Below are 26,238 nucleotides of genomic sequence, written 5' to 3'. Positions count from 1 at the left end.
TCAAATTTGCCTAAAATTGGGGAGCCTGGATATGACCCGTGTGCAAAATTTTTGCCCCTGCTAGAAGCCGTCAACAGACTGTTTAGGCTGTACTACACACCACACCGTGAGTTGCCGGTTGATGAAAGTTTGATCGGAACTAAATCAAGATCTCAGTTGTTGCAATACCTCCCAAACAAACACCATCACAAATGGGGTGTAAAGTTATGGATGCTGTGCGATTCCATTTCGAGGTATTGCCTTGCGTTTTATTGTTACAAGGGAACAAAAAGTACTGGACAGAAAACCACAGGCCTAGCCTACAAAGTTGTCCACAAACTGCTTGAGATAGGCCAGTATCTGTACAAGGGTTACCATGTTTTCATGGATAACTTTTTTACTAGTATCCCTTTGGCTACAAGTTTGTATGAGAGACTTACATTCATCACCGGCACCGTACGAAGGAATAGAAAAGGCATTCCATCTAAACTAATATAAAAGAAAAATTCGACATTGGCCAAAAGACCTACATGAGAAATGACCATCTTTTATTTTTAGGCTTCAGAGAGAAAAAGGTCAGAAAAACCCAGTTATTTTATTATCTTCTAAACATACTGCTAAGTCTATTGAAAAAAATAAAAAAAAACAAATGAAAATTTAGTAAAAGAAATTCCTGAAATGATTGATGCATACAACCGTTTCATGGGTGGTGTTGACGGCAATGATCAAATGATGTATTGTTACTTGGATGAGAGACGCACCCTAAAATATTGGAAAAAAGTCACCTTTAACATATTTGCAAGAATCCTCCTAAATGCCTATATAATTTACTCAGAAAATACCAGCGGAAAAGTAATTTCAATATACCACTTTACCATTTCTATTATTGAGGCGCTGTCTTCACAGTGGTACGAAGAAAAGAATCCTAGTAGAGCCCAAAAAGAAGATGGTCCAAATAACAAAACTCAATTTGGCATCACATCTTTACCTGGAAGACAGGAAAGGAACTGCTGTGTGTGCAGTCCTCTTAGCACAAGAATGGGAGGCAAGAGGAAAAAAAGCCGTACAATATGTGTTCGTTGTGGTAAAGGACTACATGGCGTTTGCTTCGGCGAACATAAATGTACCAAATAATAACAATTCCTGTTTGTAAATAGTTTTTTTGTCTTGTGTTTGCATAATTTGTAAATAGTTTTTTTGTCTTGTGTTTGAATGATTGACTGCATGGACTTTTTTATGACTTTTGCATGGCATGTTTTATTGAGTATTGTACAAATTAATGAGGTTGAATAGATTTACTTTTTGAATATTCTCGACATTTTTATTTCATTTTGCGTTTTCAACAATCATTAGTGCTAAGCTAAAGGCCCTACACAAAAACTTATTTTGAGTTTTTTCTACAATATTACTTTTACAATACCATAATTTGATTTTTGGAAGAAATAGTTTGAAAAATGTCATGATTTGTGATACAGTCTTGGGGTAACCCTCATTTATCAAGATGCAAGTATTTTGGAGTTCGGACAAAGATTTTCAAATTTGCCTACAACTTCTTCATTTTTCAAGGTAGGTGCATGGAACTTGTGGTGTTTTGTTCAGAACTAAGTAGGGAATTTGAGAATACTAACATTATATATGGTCTCAATGTTTTTTTTTTTTTTTTTAGATATACACGTTCAAACATAATATTTTTCTAAAAATAAGAAATCAAACGTATTATAATAAAAAATAATAAAAAAAATGTATATTTAATATGGGTTATTTTCACTTATTTTTATGTAGAATTTCATAGGGAATAAAAGGAAACAAAAAGTATGTCTCTATCTGATCAGACAAGGAAGATACATAAATTTTACCAAACGCTTACAAAAATTAGTAAAAATGTCTGGAGTTTTTGGCTAGGCCTATCCGGCAAAGTACCGGCATTTTTGGCTAGGACCAAAAAATTTTTGCCGGAGTGCAAAGGGTTAAGTGTTTCAAGAAATAGGTTTACATTATCTTTTGAAAAGCATCTTTTATATTTTGTTTTATTTCCACCTTCCCAATGAGGTATATCAAATAAAAAATCTAAAATTTGACCATCGTGGTCAGAGAGATAAGTGATCACACCTTCTACTTTAGTTTGTGCTTTTGAAATAGATGTAAGGAAATTATCAATACATGTTTGACTTTTTTTCACTTATTCTTTTGGGAAATGTAACTAAGTGAGACATACCATGACTACTCAACAAATTGCATAGTGCTTTACAATCTTTTTCGTTATTAATAACATTTATATTTAGATCCCCAGCTATTATGAGATTACTACAAATAGAAAGTAGATTCATTATTAACTCGTTCAAAAGCTCTATAAATTCAAAAGGATTTGTGCTCGGGGAGCGATATATGCCTACTAGTACAAACATATTTTTATTAACTATGAATTTCACAGCACAAAACTCAAATTTTTTATCTTCTCCTAGATTATGAAATTTGATTCCTACCACCTGCTTCCACTTAATAGATTTACTACACAAAATAACGACACCTCCTTTTGTGTTTGTGGTTTTCTCTGATTGAAAAAAAACTTGGCTTGACTCAATTGAAAAATCTCAGGCTTGCACACCTATACTGTTTAGTGTTTATACTAATTACACCTCTACTGTTTATACTAATTTTAGTGTTTTGTTTTTTTTACAAGAACTCACTATCCAATTTTTTGATGGATTCAAATAGTATATCGGATGTGATTGATTTTACATGTTTAATCAGCCAAATGGAAAATGGTTTGCTGCGGCGGGGATATTGTCTCATATCACTGGCCCCCAAACCAAACCAATATATAATACTTTCAAATAATTTCAATTTAGTCTTAATCCATTTTGTACGAACAATCTTTACATGCTTAATAAACAAGCAAAAGATTAGAGAACGACTGCACTGAGCCACTGATATACACAGACTGACCAAACTACTGATTTACGTCCAAGCAAAACTGCATAAGTGTGAAAGCAAACAAAAGAAGTCATGTACTATATCATCTGATACGGGCCTGTATTAAAAGTTAAGGATCGTCCGGGCGTTTTTTGCGCCCAAACAGATGTGTATGTTTGTCTGGGCAAAACCGCTCTAGTTCGAAATATTTTCAGATGATCTATAGTCATCTGATGCGGGCCTGTATTAAAAGTTAAGGATCGTCCGGGCGTTTTTTGCGCCCAAACAGATGTGTATGTTTGTCTGGGCAAAACCGCTCTAGTTCGAAATATAAGGTCGAATAGACAAAAAAAATTTTTTGCCTATACAGACTGGTCCCAAAACTCACTGGTGTTAAAGAGGGCTTATTAGATCCACTGATCTTTCCATAATCTGCTTGATATAGGCTGGAGAAGAAGAGACCATAGTACAACTTTTTTAATACAATTTTATTTGTTTAAAATAATATTGTTTATCTCTAATGGTGGTTTTAATTTCCATAAGTTTTTTTTTTTTTCTACTAATAGTAATGGTTGGTGTCTGCAATTACCCGTTAAATAACTTTTGGAGAAAATATGAAATTGATTAGACAAATTCCAAACTCTGTATACATTTATCCCATGTTGACAGCCTTGACTGAGACATACAGTGAGGAACCTGAACATGGGGTGGAGGTGGAGGCGGAGGTGCAGAGTGGAGGGTGGAGGAGGTCCAAGCAGTACCTGGAGGATTGTGTAGATCTACTGGCTGGCAGACTGTTGTCTGTGTGGGAGGTGGACGATGAGGAGGAGTGGCTAGAACAACAGGAACACACTCTGCAGGAACAAGACCCAGCAGAGAGAGTCAGCAACTGGCTCAATGACTACACACTCCAAGGTTAGCAGTACAGACATGGTTCTCTTATGCTAGTGTAATAGAACAATAGTGCAATAGAAACACTCAATTGTAACGCCAATTTTACAAATTATTCTCTTGAATTTAATCTGCCATCAGGCAAAATAAAACTAATAACTTTATAAGTTTAATTTTCAAAGGTTAATATCAAGAGCAACATAACTAAATCTTCACTTACAACTATTTTAAAGTACAACTCAATAAAAACGTCTGGAAGCGACATCTGATATATGTGCTGTAGTCTAAGTTTAGAAATGGTTTATGCTTTTAATTTTTTATGGCTTAAATGTTTTACTGATTGATGTTTGTTATTTTCTCTGCAACAGACACAGCACCACTGAAGCCCAAAGTGACGAGCACACCATATGTGAGGCGTGTCAGTCCCCCCAGGTCTCTAGACATTCCTGTACAGCCACAAACACAACCCCCCCAGGTCCCCTCACCACCCCCCTCCCCTGTCAGCCCTCCTCGCAAGAGACAACGGTTACTGCAGGTCACACCACCTTCTCAACAATTCACATCTTCTACAAAGCCGCCGACCACCACCGCCAAAAAAAAGTTCATCCCCGGCTTCTAATTGAATATAAGTGATCAAATTTGGTAATTATTTTGTGAACTATTTTGTTTCGTTACATTTTGTTACAAGTATTGTCAAGTTGTTAACCACTGTAAAGAGGTTAGTCTCAAAATCTAGACCACAGTTTTTTTATGTTTTAAAAGTATGCTTGGATTGATCTTGTGTTGAGGTGCTCATTGCTCAACCAAAGTATCGTAAGTATTGAATTGAAAATCAGAATTACATTATCATTTCACTAATTATGCTTCTCTCATATTTAATGAGAAATAAATAAATGAATTTCCTCTTAAAGATTACTATCATTACTTAATACTATTTGTTCTGTCCGTGCTTCGAACGGGACAAGAATACTTTAAAGAATATTGTGGATCTCTGAAACAAAACAGTTGGTATCTTAAAATCTGTTGCACACTGTGAAGAAAATAAAATGCTTTTCTACTTTGTATGGATATTTTTTACAAATAAACTGTTTGTATCCCATGGTATTTATATATCCATTGTTTTGTTTACCTCTTGTCACCTCTTACTACACTATCTTTAAAAAAAATCAGTCATAATCAGGATAAACACAAGCAGGCTCTATTAATAAACTAAAAATGTTAATAAAATATAATTGAAACTCTAAATATATTTACACACTTATTTTACTTTGTGTCTAGGGCCTACGGTTCCAGAAATTAATTATTTCAAATTGATTCAAATAATGTTTGATAAGTATTGAACTCAGTAAAATTTAGTTCAAACAAGTATTTAATATTTCACGGCAAGTAATTAAAAATACGTCTAATAACACTAAATACATATTTTTACACTTACTTATACTGTTAACTCATACGGTACTAAAAGAAGATAAGTTAAAATATATAGGTACTAGCTTCTACCCACTGCTTTGCCTGCGATCGTATAACCATCATACATCATACCATCATAAGAAATAAACAGAGTATTACAATCCAAATCAAAACTGATGACACAACTGGATACTTGAAGGTTTCCTAATGTTTGTTTACTTAATCTTTTTATTGTGGTCTGTCTTTGGTTCTGTTACGGTTTAACAAATAATTATCCGTAGTAGCTTCACCAATGATCACAAAAATAAGTTATTATTATTATTTTTTGCAAAGATTATAAAATCATGTTACAATTAAAAATTCGACAGCGACTTAACTACAACCAAAAACAAAATGAAAACCATCTAACACCAAACATGTGTAATCTCCAACTAAAAACTCTGCCGGGTAGTTTAATAGTCTTCTCTCAGGAGGGTGTTCACTAATTTGTACGTACGTTCTTTAACGTGAAAGAGCCATCGCCTAAATGTTTATCTGCGTTGCTTGCTCATTTTAGGTGTCAGAATTGCACAATCATAGAGCCAGGCACTATCCATGTTAAGTAGTTCATGAACTTCTGAAAATACACTGGTTATCAGTTTTTCTTGTGATCTGATAACACCAACACCAAGTGAAGGAGGTGCGGTTATTATCTTATTTATAATTTCTAATGTTCCGTCTCCATCCTTCATTAGAATCTCTGGGAATTCCTTAGCTCCACATTGATCAATGCAAACAGAACTCATATTTAATGTGAGTGAGAGGCGTTTTATGGTTGGCGTTCTATGGTTGACCTTAAAGTAGATCGCTTCAGAGATGCATGGATTTCGTCGGCCCTCCTACCCGCACCACAACAGGCAGAGTATCTCTAAAGTCACCAGAAAGCACCACAGTTACTCCCCCATGGTGGTTGGGCTATTTCTACTATCTTTAAATGTCCCGTCCAGTGCTTCAATGGGGACTTTGTAAACCATGGTGCATTTGTCCCATATAATTAGGGAGAAATCTTGAAGCACTCTAGCCATTGGGGAGTTCCTTGAAATAGAAGATTCTACCTGTATCAAATATTATTAATATGAATTCATAAGTATTGAAATTACAATACCAAACAAAATGTTTCACCTTTCTCTTAAAAACATTAGTCAGGACTCTTTTCTTATGATTTGTTATAATGTACATTCAATAGTATGAAAAATAAATAAAAACTCTCACTGAATCTGAATTCTGAATACAGAATGTTTGTATACAAAAATAATCACTAACAGCCGAAACTTTATTTCATAATATTACATAACACGTCACCCGCTCTATAGTCAATGGCATTATTTGCATTTTATTTAGCTTTAAATAGCTTTGTGCTTATTCTCACAAATTGTCAAATACAAATTTGAAGCCCCAAGTGAGGCCCCCGGCAACCGCCGTTAGGGAAATACGGCCCTGACTCGTCGTCAAAACACAAGCATATCTTTCTTCAAAAGGTCATACAAAGGTCGCAAAACACCTGCAATATTGGGGACAAACTTAGAGTAATAGTTGAATAAACCCACAAAATAGTCATTGAATAGAATAGTCATTTATTCAGTCTTTAAACAATACATCATTGTAATTGACATCGTCATTATTATTGTAAAAAGATATAAGATGCAATACTTATATAATTAATAAAATTAGACATGAAAAAATCCAAAATATAGGCTGCCCTTCGTTTAACATTTAACAGGTTTATAATAATTTAAAAATACTTACTTACTTCAAATAGGCAAACTTAAATCATGAATGACAGTGGGTCTTTCTTAAAAAAGGCTAATGGCTATCACAGGTGTAATCTCGTAGAGGGACAAAATTTCTATCATTAAATCACAGATGGAATATGGTAAAAAAACATATCAAAATATGTGGCACAATTTTCTCGCACTGGAAAAAAATATTAAAAGTGCAGTCGCAAACGTTTGCCGAGGATAGTACAGCCTACTTTGGCTGGGTAAAATTCCATGGTCTGTGATAAGGTCAGGGAAAACACTAGGCCAAAAGCAGGGTCTAACCGGGATAGGGCTGGCTCATACACGGGCTTACAGGGTGTCTACCAACCGGGAAAACCGGGAATTGTACTTAAATTTTTACTGGCCATGAAATGTACGGGAATTGTCCTTAAATGCTAGACTATGTCCTTAAATTTTTAATGGGCCATAATTTTATTGATCGCTAGTTGGTTAGGAGCACATAAAAGGTTTATCAGATGTTTGTTTACATTTTCATAATTTATTACTAGAGAGTAATTATGCAATAAAAATCCTATTAACAATCTCAAACCCATTAATATTTTATCACGACAATCAAGTGTCAAGTCAAGTACTTCCAAGAACTGTTGACTCAGCAGCTAGCTCATAAAAGTTGTATCACTTTTATTCCTTTACAACTTCTTTTTTTATTACTAGGGTAATTATTATTAGATCCCAAACATATTTTATCGTGAAAATAATAGCTTTATAATGGCTGTTAAATTTCACTTCTTACTTGTACTTTCGGCAAGCCGCGGCGATTGCCTAGTGCCATAAAACTGTTTATGGTTTCATATTAAACGTGTAAATAATCTACAGTCTTATTTTGTAAGTTAACCCCTTTTTTATGGACATTTTATCTTTCAATTGACAAAACCACAAGCATTGTTGTTTGCATTAATGTTTTATCACTATGTAGGCCTGCTTGGTTTCAAATTATGTCATTGCATTTTCTGTATCTTTGTCTTATATTGTTGGCTATTCAGGTTTCAATGTTTTTTGTTTCCCATATATTTATTTATTGAGTTGTATGCTTTAAGCAATCAAAATCTTATGAACTAGAATGATGATAGTGACTTTGCTGCTATTATAACCTCATTGTTTGTTACTCAGTTTATATAGGCCCTCCTAAATAATTAGGTCTAGGCCTGGGTATTTTGATTCTTGAAAGAGCTGTAAAATATATTAAGAAAATGTAATTGAGCCTAAGATAAACGACTAATGATTGCTATGTGTCGATATTAACTTTGCAAATGAAAATACAATAATCTTACTCTGTGCTCATTGCTTATTAATAGCCGCTAACCAAACCTTGAAGAATTGAGTAACAATATGCATTAAAGATTTTTTTTTCAAAAGTAGTCGAGAACCTAACGTTGTGCCAGGGCGAATCATGCCAAATTAATCGGCCTGGATCGGATAAGCTATGTTATGAAGTTTACGTGACTGATGGAGATATTTGTCGCTATCGCAGGAGACAATGATTGCGTTTCTCTGTTACACTATAAAAGCTTTACTTAAAATAGTAGGCCTATGTTTGTTTACTTTCAATAAATTTCTATTTTGTTATTTTTAACTCTTATCTATTATTATTTACTTTTCTCTCTGGTACAACTGCAGTTAATAACAAGATTAATACAGTTTGACAAATCAGGAAAATTATTCGGTAGGCCTAATGACACCGACAAAGGTTACGGCAAAGTGTCCTTAAATGTACGGGAATTGTCCATGAATTTTTTATCCAGAATGTAGTAGACACCCTGGGGCACTGTGAACAAGTAAAAAACAAGTCACCAAAACAAACATGCAATACTGTAATCACCACCAGGCCTAAGCCGATTCTCCACTCTCCTAGGGGGTCGTTCCTGACTACGCAACTCGGGCTTCGTCCTAACTATCCAATAGTTAAGCCCAGAGTGCCTAAAACAAAGTGAGTTACACAACGACTTGACAATAAAAACCACAATGCGAGTTATCGCCAGGCGGGGTCTAATCGGCCACTATAATCCAATACACAACTCTAATGTGTACAATGCTCAATCTAACAATCAAACATTTCACTCAGTAATAATACCGTATAGTAATAAAAGTGCACTATTAAGCAGAGTGACTACACCTCTAATATCTGGTCTCAACCCACATAGCACAGAATATGTATTTGATATCAAATAAATGTTTGATATATCAAACTATGTCAAATCAAAAATTTGATATTTATTTGATATTCATTTAATGTTCAAAATGTCAAAGTCAAACAATGTCAAACTTTGAATATTTATTGTATCTTCATAATATCAAAATCAAATAACATCAAATTTAGAATATTATCTGAATATTCTAAATGTTAAAAATGTGATTTTCTCTTTGAAAATTTCTAAATATACTAAAGTTTTAAAAATTTTTAGATTTAAGTTTTCAAATTCTTTAGAGTAAAGAATTAGTCCCCAGCCTACAGTTTGTAACATGGAGGTCTGAGGTCAATTAATTATCTCAAAATAATTAATAATAGGAAGGAACACTGAACACTGTAATTTTTAATTAATTGGTGATGGATTTTGACTTATCGCGGGGGGGGGGGGAGTTGTTGCAACATCTGATATTTTAAGAGTGAATAGGAAACACATCTTTTTTTTAAGTTTTGTTTATTAATAAAAAAGTCAAACTCTTAAAGATTGGCCTTATCATTTTATTTGTACTAGTAAATTAAACCAAACGTAAATTTAAATTTTTTTAAGTGTAATATAACTCTAAAAATAGGTTAAGTATCTTGTTTGAGCTTGACTTGACCCATTCGTACTATAGGAAGAGAGGAAGACTGAAGACAAAACACCAACTTAATTCTAACCTAACTCTAACTCAGCAAACAAAACAAAACATTACAAGTAACATAATCCGTCGCGCGACCAGTGGACAGTGGTGGCCAGTTTACTCACTGTGTTGATTTATTTATTAACCAACAAATTGCCCATTTTGAGGGAAAGTACACGATTTATGTAAAATGTACCTATGACAACTAACTTGTTGAGTAGGCTTCACAAGTAGTGAAAATAAACTATGGAAGCAACAAGAGTATCAAGATTCAAGAACAAGACATAACCTCAAATCAGTTAACTTAAGTGTTTTGATCTTTTGTTTAGTGTGTGTCACTGTTAGGAGTTGATGGCCGTGAAGATAGCTATCACCAGCTGTCATCCCTCCAAAGTTTCCCCCTCCACCAGACATTTGAGTTTACCCCTACGAAGTAGTCAGTGCTTTGCACAAGTAGACCTCCGATTCCCGTACTTTATATTTTCTAAAACTGTAAGCTTTAAGGGTTATAACCTATTTAATTATAAGAATTACTTTGTAATTATTAAAATGTATTAATAAAATAATATAAAACATAAATATAAGTAATCTTGACTGGTGGTAAAAACTACGCAAATGCCAAATAATGTCATCAATAAGAAATATGTATTTACCTTGACCCTATTTAAACTGAACCAAATTTTATTATTGATTATATAAAGAAACATGATTGCTCTTAATAAGGTATGAAAATTGAAAAAAAGAGTAGGACCTTAGCGAAAAGGGCGCTAAAACCAGAAAAATGGTAAAATAATTTGACAAAATTACTATTTTTCTTATCATGACCCCGATTGATTGCAACAAATTTTATTACTGATTATACTAGTATAGATGATCAATTTTAATAAAAAAAATATGATAATTGAAATTAAAGTGCAGGATGTTGGCGAAAATGGCGTCGAAAACCACGAAAACGGTCAAATAATGTGACAAATTCACAAATTTTTCGTACCATCACCTTGATTGATTGCACCAAATTTTATTATTGATTGTACAAGTATACAGGGTGAGTTTCTACTAAGTGCGTTAATTTTTACCAGTTATTCTACTCACTAAAAGGAACAAAAAATGACAAACAAAAATTTTACATCCCCACCCGTTATGCTGTAATGGCCGATTATGTGAATTTTTAAAATTACCTGTAGTAGCTTCACTAAAACGAGCATAGAAATTAAGCCAATACACGTACAGCATAATAACTTATACCAATGAAAAGAGCGTGAAATTTTCTACAAAACCATTGCAATACCTTTAACATACAACCATATTTTCACCGTTTTATGTCTCACATAACATAAAAAAAGAAGTTTCAAAATTAATTGTTTACAACTTCACAGTGGATTTACAACTATACATACTAATGTGATGTTTTGTCAAATTACGTAAAAAACTTTCCCATTTCATGCCCTTTAAAATGATGTAACCCATAAGGTTATTGCTGTATTAAAAGTTCGAAAAATTAGGTCAAAACCGCGTCAAGGTCAGAGTTTTCGGAATCAAAACATTGAACCAAATGTAATACAGTATCTGTTAATTTCTTTGCTATCTTATAATCAGCTGACATCTGATCAGCTGGGTGTTAAACTTAGTTTACAAAACCAGCTGATTTCAATTGTTGGCTTGTATTGTTGTGTGTTGTTGGCTGTTATTCGTTTTGAAATAACGCCTGTAATACTTTGCAATTGCTTGAATTCGAGCAACAGGTGCACTAGTTTAAATATATTTGTTGATACAATTCAAATCAAGTATTTACAGTATGTAATACACTTTTAGGTAATTACAAGTAAAATACCCCCCCCCCCCCCCGTAGCAAACCTGCTGACTAAGCGAATTTCCATCTACCTGACTGGAACTCTACTCAACTAAATTATTCCCTTAAAATTGTCAGATTTATTTCCTACTTAAATATCATTAATTTTAATGAGTATTTAGGTTTGCTGCTACAAGGAAGAAAATGGGGGTTTTATTGACATATCAAGAAGATACATAAACTTTTTTTATAAATTTATTATTCATAGAAATTGGGTATAAATAAAAAAACACAGCAATGAATAAATGGATGGACTTAGGTATTTCAATAAATAATAAGATTTTGTAAATACAACACAAATAAATACACTAATGACTAAAGCTATATTTTTATTTGATGATAATGAACTGTGAACAAAGGATCACAGATTACCTAGCAATTCAGAATGAATGAACATGACAAAAGTATAAATAAGACTTATCACCATTTAGACTTTATAAAAAATATATAGTAATAGCAAAACGGGAGTGCCGATGGAGACCAGGTCAACTTCCTTCACACGCACGCACCCCCACAGGTCTCTATTGGCACTCCCGTTTAGCTAACACTGTAGCTTTTCAATCTTTGAGAGAATGGTTGCAGTCATTTAAAACAAACTACAGTAGTATCAACAAACAGATTGTTAAATAAGTTTTAATCTAACTGGCACATTAAATAATTGCATGTGTGGCTTTTTTATGGGAGGTGTTTAACATGGAGACTTGGTTCACGTCATCCAAGAGAACTATCTTTATTACTTGATAGATGAGTCCAAGACGGGGTTTGAACCAAAGGGTCTGCTGCTTTGTATCTGGGATTAAAGCTGTTAACTGGTATGATTTGAATGGACAGAAGTCCTGCGGTCTAACCACTAAGACCAACACACACCCGTCGTCCGTCTGTTGGCAAACATTTGCGCGCCTACAAAATTATTTCTACCCTATTTATTAAATGGGTGAACGCACATCGCATCTGTTGGTTTCCAGACGTATCCTTCCATCTGCAAGCCAACGCAATGAAATAGCTCAGTGAGCGATTGAAATAAAATGAAATCGTATAATATTTCCAAGACAGTATTAAGTAGCTTATTCCCTACATGGGAAATGCGCTAAAAGAAAATTACAAATTTTTTCATTCAAATATAAAACAGTTTAACAGAAGTTTAAGAAAAATGAAATAAATTTATAAAATAATTTATAAATAAAAAACCTTTTATAATACCTCGTTTTTAAAGGTACTAAAAAGTAGAAAATAATTTATAAATATGTGGTTACAATCAAAACAGGCTTTTTTAAAAAAAATATGATTTCCTCTTATTTTATGGGTTTTTATGGGAAAATAACATAATTTACAATAACTTTTGAACTGTAAGTTTTACGGAAATGGGAGTAGTAGCCTACCATTTTGTTCAGGATTTAAAGGGCTACAACATACTAAATTTGTATCAAAATCGTTTGGGCCATTTTTGAGAAAATCTGATTTTTCCGTTATACATTTTATGAAAAATCAACAATAAAAATCCAAATTTAAAAAAAAATTGGAAAAAAAAACGTGTGGAGATACCATGGACTAGTACCTACAAACAAAATTTTATCAAAATCGGACTACAGGTGTGGTCTATCTATACACATCCAGACACACAGACATCACTTCAAAAATCACTTTTTGGGGTTCAGGGGGACCCAAAATGGGTATATCCACTAAAATCTTAAACTCAAAAATGTTGACGAAAACAATACTTTCTCCATATACTATGTATAGGAGGAGAAAGTAAAAATTACATTTCTGTTGGGTTTACATTGTTTATTCATTTTAAGACTATGTAGCAGTTATAAATTAAAACTTTAACATAACAAAAAATATACATATTATTCAAAAGCAATAACTAATATAAATGTTTATACAGTGTGTCCCGGAACTCTCTACCAATATTTTAGGGCATTGATCATGGGTAAGAAACATAACTAAATATCATATTTAAACTGTCCGGAAGTCCTTAGTTACTCACACAGCCACCATTTTGTTTTTTTCACTTATTAATTTTTTTTAAAGAATGGTTAAACATACGAAATGGAAACTTTGCACAAACATTTATGACAACTAGACAAAGCTACCAAAAAAATGTCACGATTTTTCAAATTTCATAAAACAAAATGGCGGTCATTTAAAATTTTTGTAAAATCAATGGCTTTTGAGTTATTTAAGAAAGAAAATTTTAAATGGCCGCCATTTTGTTTTATGAATTTGAAAAATCTTCATAATTTTTTTGTAGCTTTGTCTAGTTGGCATAAATGTTTGTGCAAAGTTTCCATTTCGTATGTTTAACCATTCTTTAGAAAAAAATTAATAACTGAAAAAGCAAAATGGCGGCTGTGTGAGTAACTAAGGACTTCCGGACAATTTAAATATGATATTTAGGTACGTTTCTTACCCAGGATCAATGCCCTAAAATATTCGTAGAGAGTTCCGGGACACCCTGTATATAAATATAGTTGATCCTGAAGCCTAAACAATTAGGGTCAACCGGGGCTAATATGAACAAAAAAAGTAAACTTTTGACATTAACTCAAAAATGGTAAATGACAGAAGAAAAGAAAAAATAGTAGTGTATACAGCTCTTTTAGCTGAATCTATTTATTTACTAACAAAAACCATAAATCTAACCATTATTTAAAAAAAAATTAAAAACCACTGTTCACATTAGCCGCTAAAAGGGGCTAATGTGAACAGCCCATGGGGCTAATGTGAACACTCTTAATAACTCTGTTATTTACAACACTAGGCATATGTGGGGGCTGTTGTGAACAATCCTAGGGTCTAGTCTACCAGTTGCAATAAGTCTCTATTTTATCTTAAATAGTTTTTGAGATATGAAGGTATCTTTGGAGAGCCGCGGGTCGCCCTACGGTAACCCTTTTTTTTTAAAACCATTTATAAATATTATACAGGGCTAATAATAAGATATAAACAAGAAAACAATTATCTGTCAACATACCTGAGTATTTATTAAAAATTTCTTCCACATACAAATTGTTTAAAGCACTTAAAAAAACTATAATTTAAGACAATGCAAATTGTTCGTTTAGGCAAATGACAGTTTATTGCACTTTTAGGCCTATTAGGTAAATATAAAAATGTGGGCTAGGCCTATTCAACACCTTAACTGTTGTCTTTGTAAAATTAAAACTGTTTTATCACTGTAAGGCCTTCAAAGAAGTTTATTGAGGAACTTACGCCTCAAAAACTTCGACAATTTTGTCGAAGACATACTTATGTCTATCACTGGTTCCACATACATTAGGGGCTGGAAGTTTCCCCAAAATGTCAGTGGTAGAAACAATAAATATATCATCTTCTTTTTTCAGGAATGATTTTTTTTCCTCATCACAGAATTTAAATCCCATCACTTCGATCTCCCCGTCAGCCAGTGTTTTTAACACTGTAGCGACATAGCGGAAGGTGGTACTTTGGCGGCTTCCACCTTTGCATTTTACTAAAATGAAGTCACCAACCTTTAGATTTTCTGGGCTGTCTAGATCTTGATAATCTAATTCTGAGGGTTGAATTATGTCGTTCAAATCCGCTACTCCTAGACTGTCCTCACTGTCGCTGCTCTCAATGCGGAATTTAGGCCTAATTCTTTTGTATTCTTTAACAAATTTTAACCCTTTGCATCTAGGTTTAGTAGGCCTATTTTCTGGTGCTGCTTTCTTCCGCTTTAGGTCAACATTTTTAGGCCCAGTTCCTTTTGGTTTGTTGTTTTTTGCATCATTTAAAATCTGCTCGGTGGTAATTTTAATCCATTCTTCACTCGTGATGTCACTGTTCACAATAGCCCCCATTCACTGTTCACATTAGCCCCCCAACTTTGAAAGATAATAACTTTGGCTGTTATTAATATATTTTAACTTTGGGAAAAGAAAAATAATCCCCAATTCTTATTTAACAAAATTCAGGCTTAAGATTATTCCTACAACCAATGTAAAAATTGTTATAACAAAAGTTTTCACTTTGCGCGGAAAAGTTTTTTGGGCGGAAAAAAAGTGTTTTAACAAAGTATTTTTTTAAAGTACCTAAAAGTCAAATTTGAAGTTTTCTCATTATGGACACAAAAAATACAATAAATTTCCTTTCTAATTATATTTTTTTCATGATTAAAAATCCCAGATAAATGAGTTTTTAAGTCATTGTTCATATTAGCCCCAATATTTTGGTGTGTTCATATTAGCCCCGGTTGACCCTATAACAAACTCAAAGCTACAACACAAACTAGTAAAATATTCCATGTGTTACATGGCAGTAAAACATTATCTTGCAATAATAATCACAGATCACCAGACAATTAATGTACAAGTTTAAAGAAGAAAAAAACTCAAATATGTTAAATAATTTCTCACATACTGGTCAGCCTTTATGAAAACACTTATATCCATTTACAATATCAAACAATAAAGGAATACAAAGCTTGGTGGTAAAACAATCAATGGCTCTTTGGCACAGTATAGAATCCTTGCAATTAAAGAGATTCTCAGTAAACAATGTACAAATTAAATTGAGAAACCATCAACTGTTAAAACTAGTCCCAAGAAAGAGAATTTCATAAACAAAATCAAGGAAACACAAAAGATCAACATTTAGTAAAATAGTCAAAGGTAAAATACTAGAAACAAACAAAGGCTTTTTACAATTTTAGCCGTTAATTGTGGTATTTGACTACAAGCAGAACAGCTGGTAACTTAAATAGAGTCTATTAGATATCTTAAAATCCGCAAAAGGTATGCATTCAATATAAATAGCTTACTGGATAGGTTAATTGCCTCTAATGTATTTTAAGTTACTTGAGGCAAGTAACCTGGCCGCCAACTGGTCTCGTGTAAACATGACTTTAGGCCAGATTAGGTTTAATTCAAATTAAATACAAAATGAAACTTATGCACACAATTATGAAACCTAAACACAAAATGATTCAGATTATGGGACTATTACAGAACTGATTGGAGTAGCTTGGCAAAATCATTAATGTCATACAATATACTTTCTATTATTTGGATCTATTTGATTCTGATTTTAGTATAACACTTTGAAAAAAACTCTTTGCACATGACCTAGACTTAAGCCCTTGTCGCATGAAAAAGTATCAGTTTTTACAGCAATGTAGAGATGTTTTATTTATTTATTGTTCATTTTAATAATTTGTGTTTGTAATGCGTCGTTGTAGCATAGGCTACCAATTAAACAAAATTAACTTCTGATATTATTAATTCTGAATGAGCTTATATCCGAATGAATCTGATCAAGATAGTCTGCTGTAATCAATTGTGGAAGAATGATAGCAAACTATTAGTAAAAAATCCTATCCAAGATTAAATTTAAAATGTCCAATGTTTATAAAATAAATAATCTCTAAAACTATCACCACACCGAATTCACATGCAGAAATTGGATTTTTCAAACGGCCATTTAAAGTAAAACAGAAGATAAATATCCTGCATATTTCTGGAAATGTATGAGCAGTTACTTATCCCTTCCCTAGTGTGTTAAAATGTTGTTTTGGGTAAAACACTTTTAAACGAGTACAGGATTGAATAATTAGAAGACTTTTTCCTATAGGAAGCTCATGCCTTATGTTACGACAGATCAGATAGAACAGCTTCCAACAAAGAGGGACAACCGTCCACTCGCATCCCTCTACGCTTCATGCAGCAGAGGCGTTCCTGCAGCAACTCTTTGTCCCCGTTCTGCAGCAAAGTGGCAGTCAACTGCAGCAAAGGCACGTAGTACCTGTGTACAGAGCAACCTGATTAGACTCTTCTGCATGTAGATAAGTTTAGTCGCTGATTTATTTTGATATTTTTCTATGTTTGTATCTGAATCTAATTGAGAATGAAAAACAAAATGCTTACTCAACATAATATTATATGTACACTTAAATTTAGGCTACTATATTCATTCCACAATAAATATTTTGTGTTTGTATTGAGCTGTTGTCAAGGAATGTGATAAACACCATAGTATAATGGGTAGACTACATGCTTAAAAGCAGGACAGTAAAAGTATTTTAATAAGGATCTGCAAAAGAGGTTATGCCCAAAGAAGATGTTTTCAGAGTAGTATTTTATCAATCAATCAATCAATCCATTTTATGTTTATAGGGTCAAAAATGGGAAAAACCAATTTTTACCCCATAAAACCCCCCATAAACCACCGTTCCCAAAGTCCGATCATGCTGGTTTGCGAACACGTTCAAATAAAAGCAAGTTTACACGTTTGTACCAAATTCCATCAAAATCGGATCATTTTTGCTTGAGTTATAGTGCTGACGGACATATATATAATATATATATATACTAGGTGAAACCCGTCGAAATCGACGATTACTTTCAAGGCTTACGCTAATTCATCTAACTGCGATAAATTGAGTGAAATTATACATATTTTGAGCATTTAGCATTGTTTAAAGATCAATAAGTGTAAAAACAATAATGAAATTAATTGCGTTAGTTACCAAATATGGTTGATCATTCAACGAATAAAATATTTCCCATACTTTGGAAGACCTTTAAATAGTATCAAAATCGTATTGGTGGATCTTTTTTAGTTAAAAACTTCCCCGATTTCATCAGTGTAATAAAGATGAATCTATGATTTTATTTGAGAGAAAATATAACTGCTTGTTGAGGAGACACTTTTTTAACTTGAAAGGGAGGTATATCCCTCACAGTGTAAGTTTGATTTTTCCTTCGTCATGTCGCATCAGTTCATATCGTACTTCTTGCCAATGAATTACCCTCTAGTATAGTTTTAAGAAATCGGTTGTGGGGTTAATGTTAAAGCTAAAAGACACTTCTGCACTTGTATTATTTTGTATTGTATTACACAATAGAAGATTTTACCAATGATTGAAAACTTGTATGACAATATCTCACGAACCTATGACCTATAACCTATCTGTCTAGAATAATATGATAAAATATAGCCAAAAGTGGTGAAAAAGGCAGATACCAACCCGTACAATAGATATAAGATAGTTCAATAAGATATGATTGTTAAATAAGAGTTACTGTGATAAAAGGATTTTCCACTGATTTCGTAATGGAACGTTATATTGCAAAATATGACATGATACAGAAGAAAATCAATTTCAAAATCAGAAAATAACATTGCAAATAACTTACTTCTTTTTGACAATTCAGTAACTCCCAATAAATGTGTGTTGTTTAAAATACAATTCAAAAATTAACAGCTGTTTCATTAAAAAGTATTATCCACATGGACAAAATGTAAACAACTCTGTGGAGGGATCTTTATGGGCTTCTGGGGCAGAGCCCTAACGGGATTCACTTAGTTTTTATTTTGGTAACTCATCTAGAGACCAAGACCTTTCTTTGGACACCTCTACCAAGTTTCTACGCCCAGTCGTTCTCTCAAATTAATGGAGACAAAGTTACCAATTAAATATTTAGATTCCTCCATGTTATGTCTTATGGGAGAAAATCCAACTTTGATGGAAGATCCTGCCCAAACTAATAAAGATTTCAATAAACGAAAAAGACTTTGCAAAACTACAGATCAGGGCCATTCATTTGACACTTTAATCATCAAAATCGGTCCAAAAATGAGGGAGGAGTTCTGTTTACAAAAATCGGCTTAGCGTATTATAGATAGATATAATATATATATATATATATACTAGCTGTAACCCGCGGGCTTTGCCCCGTTTAACTTCTTAATTTTCAAGATGATCTCCTTCGCATGGCTCAATCACGTCCTGGTTGAAGTTCGTTCGCTACGCTCATTCACCTTTAGGTTGGAGCTCGTTCGCTACGCTCACTCGCCTTTGGGTTGGAGCTCGTTCGCTGCGCTCACTTGCCTTCAGGTTAGCTCGTTCGCTACGCTCACTTGCCTCCAGGTTGATGTTCGTTCGCTATGCTCACTCACCTTTTGGTTGCAAATTAGCTGTTGTCATAAATGTAAAAGAAATAATAGTGCTGCACCCTGTTGGTAATCCTTGTAACTTTAATGCTATTGAACATCATAGAACAGAACCAACTTGTTTAATTGAAACAGCGGTTAAGATTCATTAATTCCATTTTCATAAGGTTAACATGGGAAACTCCAGAGCCACTGGGGCGGAGCCGATTGGACGGATCACGAAATTGATGGTGAGTAGTTATGTATTTGTCGATACTAGGCCAGGGTGAGGGTGAGAGCCCTAGAATAGGGTACAGCCCTAGAATACGGTACAGCCCTAGAATAGGGTACAGCCCTAGAATAGGGTACAGCCCTAGAACGGGGTACAGTCCTAGAACGGGGTACAGTCCTAGAATGGGGTACGGTCCTCAAAGTCCAGTCGGACACTCAGAGAGCAGTCTTCTGCAGTTCCTTTTCATAGAATCCGCCTATAATTTTTTCCCCATTTTGATTGGTGGTTTTAAAAGTAACCAGTCTGGTGTTTAAGATTTATGCCATTGTAAATATCTCCGAAGTCCAGTTTTATTTATATTTATCGAATGTTGATCTTGAATAACTGTTACTCACTATGACGCAACATAGAATATTTGATTATTGATCGTTTTTACCTTATAACCTTTGTTCTTGTAGAAAGATGATAAATCCTCCAATATATTTCGCCACAGTGTGTGGCATCATCAGGGAGACGAGAAGATCTATTTACACATTTTATATACACACAGTTTATATACACATCACCAGACCGTACGCTTACGTCCCGGCGGCTTCGCGTGTATATAAACTGTGTGTATATAAAATGTGTAAATAGATCTTCTCGTCTCCCTGATGATGCCACACACTGTGGCGAAATATATTGGAGGATTTATCATCTTTCTACATGAACAAAGGCTATAAGGTAAAAACGACCAATAATCAAATATTCTAGTTCTTGTCACTGGGAAATACATCAAATAAGCAACATAGAATAATCTAGATTGGAGTCAGACATGCGACTTACCATAGAACAATCTAGATTGGAGCTAGACACCTATATAAAGTAGTTTGTCTACTTGAACTGCTATTTGTGTTATAAAAGTGTTAGTGAAGCGTGTTAAGTGAGTGTGTATAGTCTAAAAGGGTTATAACTACTCTGACTCACAATATATTTTTATTTTGTGGGGTCAAAGTTGAATCAGTAGTGGAGATAATTAAAACATGTTCTTAATTAGTCTTTTGCTTTCTGGTTGAATAATTTATTTGGTTGTGAAAATATTGTTCTCTATATAGAGGTGATGGCCAACACTACGGTGTGCTCATATTGCAAAGAAATCTATTTCTAAGCCTCATATATCAAGACATAAGAAAATATGTCCGCAGAATCCTAATCAGAATCCTAAAGTGCCATGTGATTATTGTACTGTAGAATATTGTTCAGTGAAAACTATCTGTCTAGTCATGTTAAAAATTGTAAACAAAATCCAACCATACAACAACCTAAAACAAATCGGTTGGCTCCTTCTAATGAAGATGAACCTCAACCCAGCACTAGTGGGATTAGTAGCTTGAAACGTAAACCTCCGCCTGATTCGACTCCTAATGGACAGCCCCCAAAAGAGGTTATACGTTCGGTAAATGGGTTTAGACCTTCCGGTACTCAATTTATACCACCTTCAATATTCAACAAAATATATAATACTGCGGCCTCTATTTATTCTGGCATGAAGAAGGTTGTAACAAATACCAACTATCATCCGACTACTGATGCTGAAATTACTCTTAGCAAACGCGCATTTAAGAGGAGATTGAATGTTTATCAAATAGAAAACGATCATAATATAAAAGATCCCAAAACATATTTAAATAGACTTAAAAGTTTAGTTGTTGAGAAAATTCAACACCACCTAAAAACATCTGAAGTTAAATCAAATCAAATCAAATCATATCATTTATTTGTCTTTCGGATTTTTACAAATCATTGACAAAGTCAACACATCAGCCTATGAATAGGCCTACGTCATATACATACATACTACACATCAAAGTATCTAGAGGATGTAAAAATTAAAATGATAAATTAACTTAACTTTTTTCCTTTTACGCTATCTATTAATAAAACATAAAAACATTTGAGAGCTTAGTAAATTTCTTAAAATGAAGGAAAAAAAAATAATGAAATAATATTAATTAGGAATAGTTAAATTCCAACAACAGTAATTAAATACAAACAAAAATTTTTTTCAAGTTTTTTTTTTTGTCAAGCAATCAAAGAAGTTAGACAAATTTGTGTAAATCATTTAAGAAACTAAATTTTAAATACCTCTAAAAATCTCATGTAAAATACAATATAATAATATTAGAAGATAATAGTAATAACATAAATAATAATAATAATAAAATAAAATAAGTGCAAAGATTACATTATGTTAAAATTTGATTTCACCAATTTTTAAAAAGTCATCTAATGTATAAAATGGGTTATCTAGTAACCAATTATAGAGTTTGTTTTTAAATTGATTTATTGAATATTTTCTAATCATAGGCTCAAAGATATTGTAAATTTTTAAAGATATCACCACATGGCTATCCAACGATTTAGTTAAGCGACAATATTGAATCACTGCTTTAGTTTTGTTTCGGGTATTATAATTATGAATTTTGTCTTTGAATTTTAATAGATGAGAGTTTTTTAATATATAAACTGCAATTTCAAAAATATATAAGTCTATGACGGTTAAAATCTGAAGCTGCCTAAAAAGTGGTTTGCAATGTTCCCTAAAATGTACTCCAGCCATAATTCTAATCACCTTCTTTTGGAGCAGTAAAATGTCCTGAATTCCTGAGCAGTTTCCCCACAGTATTAAACCGTATCGAATGATAGATTCAAAAAAGGAAAAGTACGCACTTCTGATGTAATTTTTAGGAATAATGTTTATAAGGCGTCTCATAAGATATATTACTCTTGATAGTCTCGTACTAATGTAATCTATATGTGAGCTCCAAGTTAAATGATTGTCTAAATAAATACCTAGAAATTTAGCATTTGTGACTAAATCAAGATTAAAATTATTTGGGTTGTTTTTTAAACTAAAAAGCAAATTTTGTGTTTTATCTGTATTGAGCAGAAGTCCATTGCATTGAAACCAATCAGAAGCCTGAGACATTGTTTTTGTGACTAATTTATTTAGATCATTAATATTGTTATTAGAATTAAAGAAGGTTGTATCATCTGCATAAAGTGTAATATTAGAATCTACCGCAAATGGTAAGTCATTTACATAAATTAGAAAAAGGAGAGGCCCTAGGACTGAACCCTGTGGAACGCCCCATCTTACTGTAACCTCATTAGACCATTGTCCATTAACCAGCACAGTTTGCTTCCGATTACTAAGATATGATTTGAAGAAATCTAGTGTTACCCCTCGGAATCCATAATAATTTAATTTTGTATTTAATTTATCTTGATCCACGCAATCAAATGCTTTGCTAAGGTCGCATAATGTGACCTGAGCTAAATCTTTATTTTCAAATGCCGATATTATTTTTCTTATTAAGCTATCTAGAGCATCAACCGTGGATTTATTCCTTCTAAAACCAAACTGATGGTTACTCAATATATTGTTGTTTTCTAGAAAAGTATAAATTTGATCATAAATTAATATTTCTATTAGTTTTCCAATAACAGGTATGACCGATACTGGTCGATAACTGTTTGGTTGGTCTTTTGGACCTCTTTTGTAGATGGGACGGACTCTAGAAATTTTAAGAATATTTGGAAAAATCCCTTTATTTAACAGGCAGTTTATACAGTAGGCAAGAGGCTCTGCCAAACTATGTACTATGTTTTTCAATAAATTGTTTGATAAATTATAAATGTCACGACTATCTGATCTATTCATCTTTTTAGCTGCATTTAAGACATCTCTAGGTGTGATTTTCTGCCAAGAGAAGGTGATGAGACTGTCAATTTTTCTTCTGTTTAGAAACTTAGAGCTTGATTGACTATTTATATTAGGGCTATTCCCAATTTCCTTTTTAATTTCATCAATACAGTTGATAAAATAACTATTAAAGGTTTCAGACTCAATTTGAGTCACAGAAGTGTTTTTGGGCTCTGTATATTTTTTTATGATGTTCCATGCAGCTTTGCACTTATTTTTACTTTTTTCTATATACTTAACGTTATTTGCCAATTTAGCACTTTTTATAGCGGATATATAACACTTTTTCATATCTTTATACTTAATATTTAGATCAACATTGGTGTTATTGTTAGGTGAATTTACCACTTTGCTTAGAAATAAAAGCCTATCCTTCATAACAGCCAGATCCTCAGTATACCAATTTTGTTTATTGTATCTTAGTTTAGGTTTACATTTATCTATTTGCATGTAATAATATAAGTTGTTCAATATAACATTAAAAACAAATTCAAACATATTCTCTGGTTTATCCTCATCAAAATTAGATAATAAAGAGTTCCAATCATAGCATGCAAGCCTATATGTCAGAGCCGGAATATTTTTATGAGGCAAATAGAGTTTACATTGGTTTCCTATCAACTGACTCTCTTTTGGATCGCCCTTATTGAAGCCTTTTGTCCTATTGAGGTTTACTAAGATACCATCGTGATCCGAGTAAGGAAATTGAAAAATATTTGAAAATGTAATTTTAGCAGATTTTTTATGGACAAACACATTGTCGAGGCAGTTTTGGCCTCTAGTGGCTTCTTTGTTTAAATGATAGAAGTCATATTGTTTTAGTAAATTTATTAGTTGTTGTGATGTTTTAGTATTCTTTGTTATATCAAATTTAACATTAAAGTCCCCTCCAATAATAATATTGTAATCAGCCCATTGGGTAATGAATGACAATAATTTATCAAAAATATGTAGAAACACAAGGGGATCTCCACTTGTTGAATGATAGACTGTTATTATTAAGGTTTTAAACTTGTCAATAAATATTGCTGATGACTCAAAATTTAACTCTTCACAATAATCGGTTATGTTAAAAGGCCTTGAAGTAATTTCATTGTGTAGAAATATAGCAACACCGCCTCTTATGTGACTGGTTCTACAGAAACTTCCAGCACAGTAAAAGTTATCAGGAGACGTCAACTTAATTTTATCTTCTGAGAGCCAATGTTCAGTTATGCACAATATCTGTATTTTTGAATCTAGAATAAACTTATCTAGGGCCAACAGTTTGTCAAAATTTAGGCCTTGTACATTCAAGTAAAGTATGTTAAGGTTTTCAGAGATATTTATGGGGTTTATCAAATTTTGAGAGTGGCATTTTTGGTACAGAGGAAGGCTACTATAAACTATAGACTTTACAGGTGAATACTGACTAAATACAAGACTTGACACTGGTAAGATCTGAGGATGAGGGGATACTAACGCTTTTGCCACACACACTGCTTATTTCAGAGACCTCGTGCACAGCACCACTGACCACATCACTTTCACCGTTTTCTATTTCAATGGATGCTGCTGGTGGCTGGTTTGGGGCTGTTGGGCTTGATGTTGATGCCGATGACTCCGTTGGAGGGACTCCGACTTCAGAAACAGGGGCAGGAGACTGTGTTGTTAAAGAATCTGAGGTTCCAAGGGTGTAGCAGTTATCCTCATTTTGGGTTGTAGGTAATAGGTTCTTGATTTTGTTAATGAATTGTTCATGAGATAGGCCATTTCTCAACTCTCTGTGAGACTGTTGAGGGTATGATACAATTGTGATATCAGCTTCTGTCTCTTGTTGAAAGTTAATCAAGTTTGCAATGAAATCTTCCAATTTTACTTTGTCACGCACACAGCCAATCGGGGAGCATATAAGATGGTGGAAGCGCCTGTTTTTGAAATCATTCTTCAGGTGTTGAAAGGCCATGTTATAGTCCCAGCTGTTAGGTTTGCCATAGTATTTGTTTTTTGTTATGAGACTGTAGACAGATGCTTCCTGTCTGCTGTTTTGTAGAGCCAAATATTTATTAAGGCGTTGGGAGATACTTGGTTTGCCAAAGAGGTTCTTAAAAACTACCGCAACTCCTGCGGACATATGGCGAGGGTCGTGAAAATCTGCCGATATGCTATGGGCAAAAGCCACATTATGGTCTGTCTTGTGTTCCTCTATTACCTTTGACATGTGCTTATCCGTGACAATGATTTTCGGTTTGTCAATATCATTATTGCTAACTTGATCGTTTTGACCGGTGGTTATTTTTACAATTTGGTTTGTGATTAATCCAACCACTTTATTTTTTCCTGTATCATTTAGATGAAGGCCTTGATTTGTAAAATGGTATCTTCTTAGGTGATCCAGATCTACTATGTATACAGACTTGAGCCGAGCTCCCAGTTCTCTGATGTAGTTGTTAACCAGAATGATTTCATTGTGTATTGGATGTGTTTTATGCAGGTCATGTCGTCTTGGAATCGTTGTTAAGATTACTGGTTTGGTTTGACTTAATTTAATTAGGCTTTCTTCTAACGATGAAAATATGTTAGATGTGTCAGCCCGTAATGTATCATTGGTTCCTCCAATAATAGCAATTATGTCATCCTTACAGTGCATTGCAGTTTCAGCAACCTGCAGAAGACATGCATTAGGCATTACTGAACCTATTACTAGGAATTTATTTGGATTACA

The 26,238-nt window shown here is 33.4% G+C and overlaps 2 protein-coding genes across 5 annotated transcripts in view; one reads left to right on the top strand and one right to left on the bottom strand.

The window, feature by feature from the left end:
- The window catches only part of LOC128987137 (uncharacterized), a 69,649-nt gene extending 64,762 nt beyond the window's left edge, over positions 1–4,887 (top strand). For all 4 annotated transcript variants that reach the window (XM_054407860.1, XM_054407858.1, XM_054407859.1 and 1 more), the window contains 2 exons: positions 3,562–3,807; positions 4,152–4,887. In XM_054407860.1, coding sequence (XP_054263835.1) covers positions 3,562–3,807; positions 4,152–4,402 — 497 coding nt within the window. In that variant the 3' untranslated portion in view covers positions 4,403–4,887. The remainder of the gene's footprint in view (positions 1–3,561; positions 3,808–4,151) is intronic.
- Positions 4,888–11,861: 6,974 nt separating this feature from the next.
- The window catches only part of LOC128985895 (sorting nexin-21), a 48,467-nt gene continuing 34,090 nt past the window's right edge, over positions 11,862–26,238 (bottom strand). Inside the window, exon 6 of the mRNA XM_054405869.1 lies at positions 11,862–17,427. Coding sequence (XP_054261844.1) covers positions 17,274–17,427 — 154 coding nt within the window. The 3' untranslated portion in view covers positions 11,862–17,273. The remainder of the gene's footprint in view (positions 17,428–26,238) is intronic.

Source organism: Macrosteles quadrilineatus, unplaced genomic scaffold (assembly GCF_028750875.1).
Source record: "Macrosteles quadrilineatus isolate MER2022 unplaced genomic scaffold, UCM_ALF_1.0 Scaffold_2__2_contigs__length_208266976, whole genome shotgun sequence".
NCBI classification, from domain to species: Eukaryota; Metazoa; Arthropoda; class Insecta; order Hemiptera; family Cicadellidae; genus Macrosteles; species Macrosteles quadrilineatus.
This window is presented reverse-complemented; position numbering and strand designations above follow the sequence as displayed.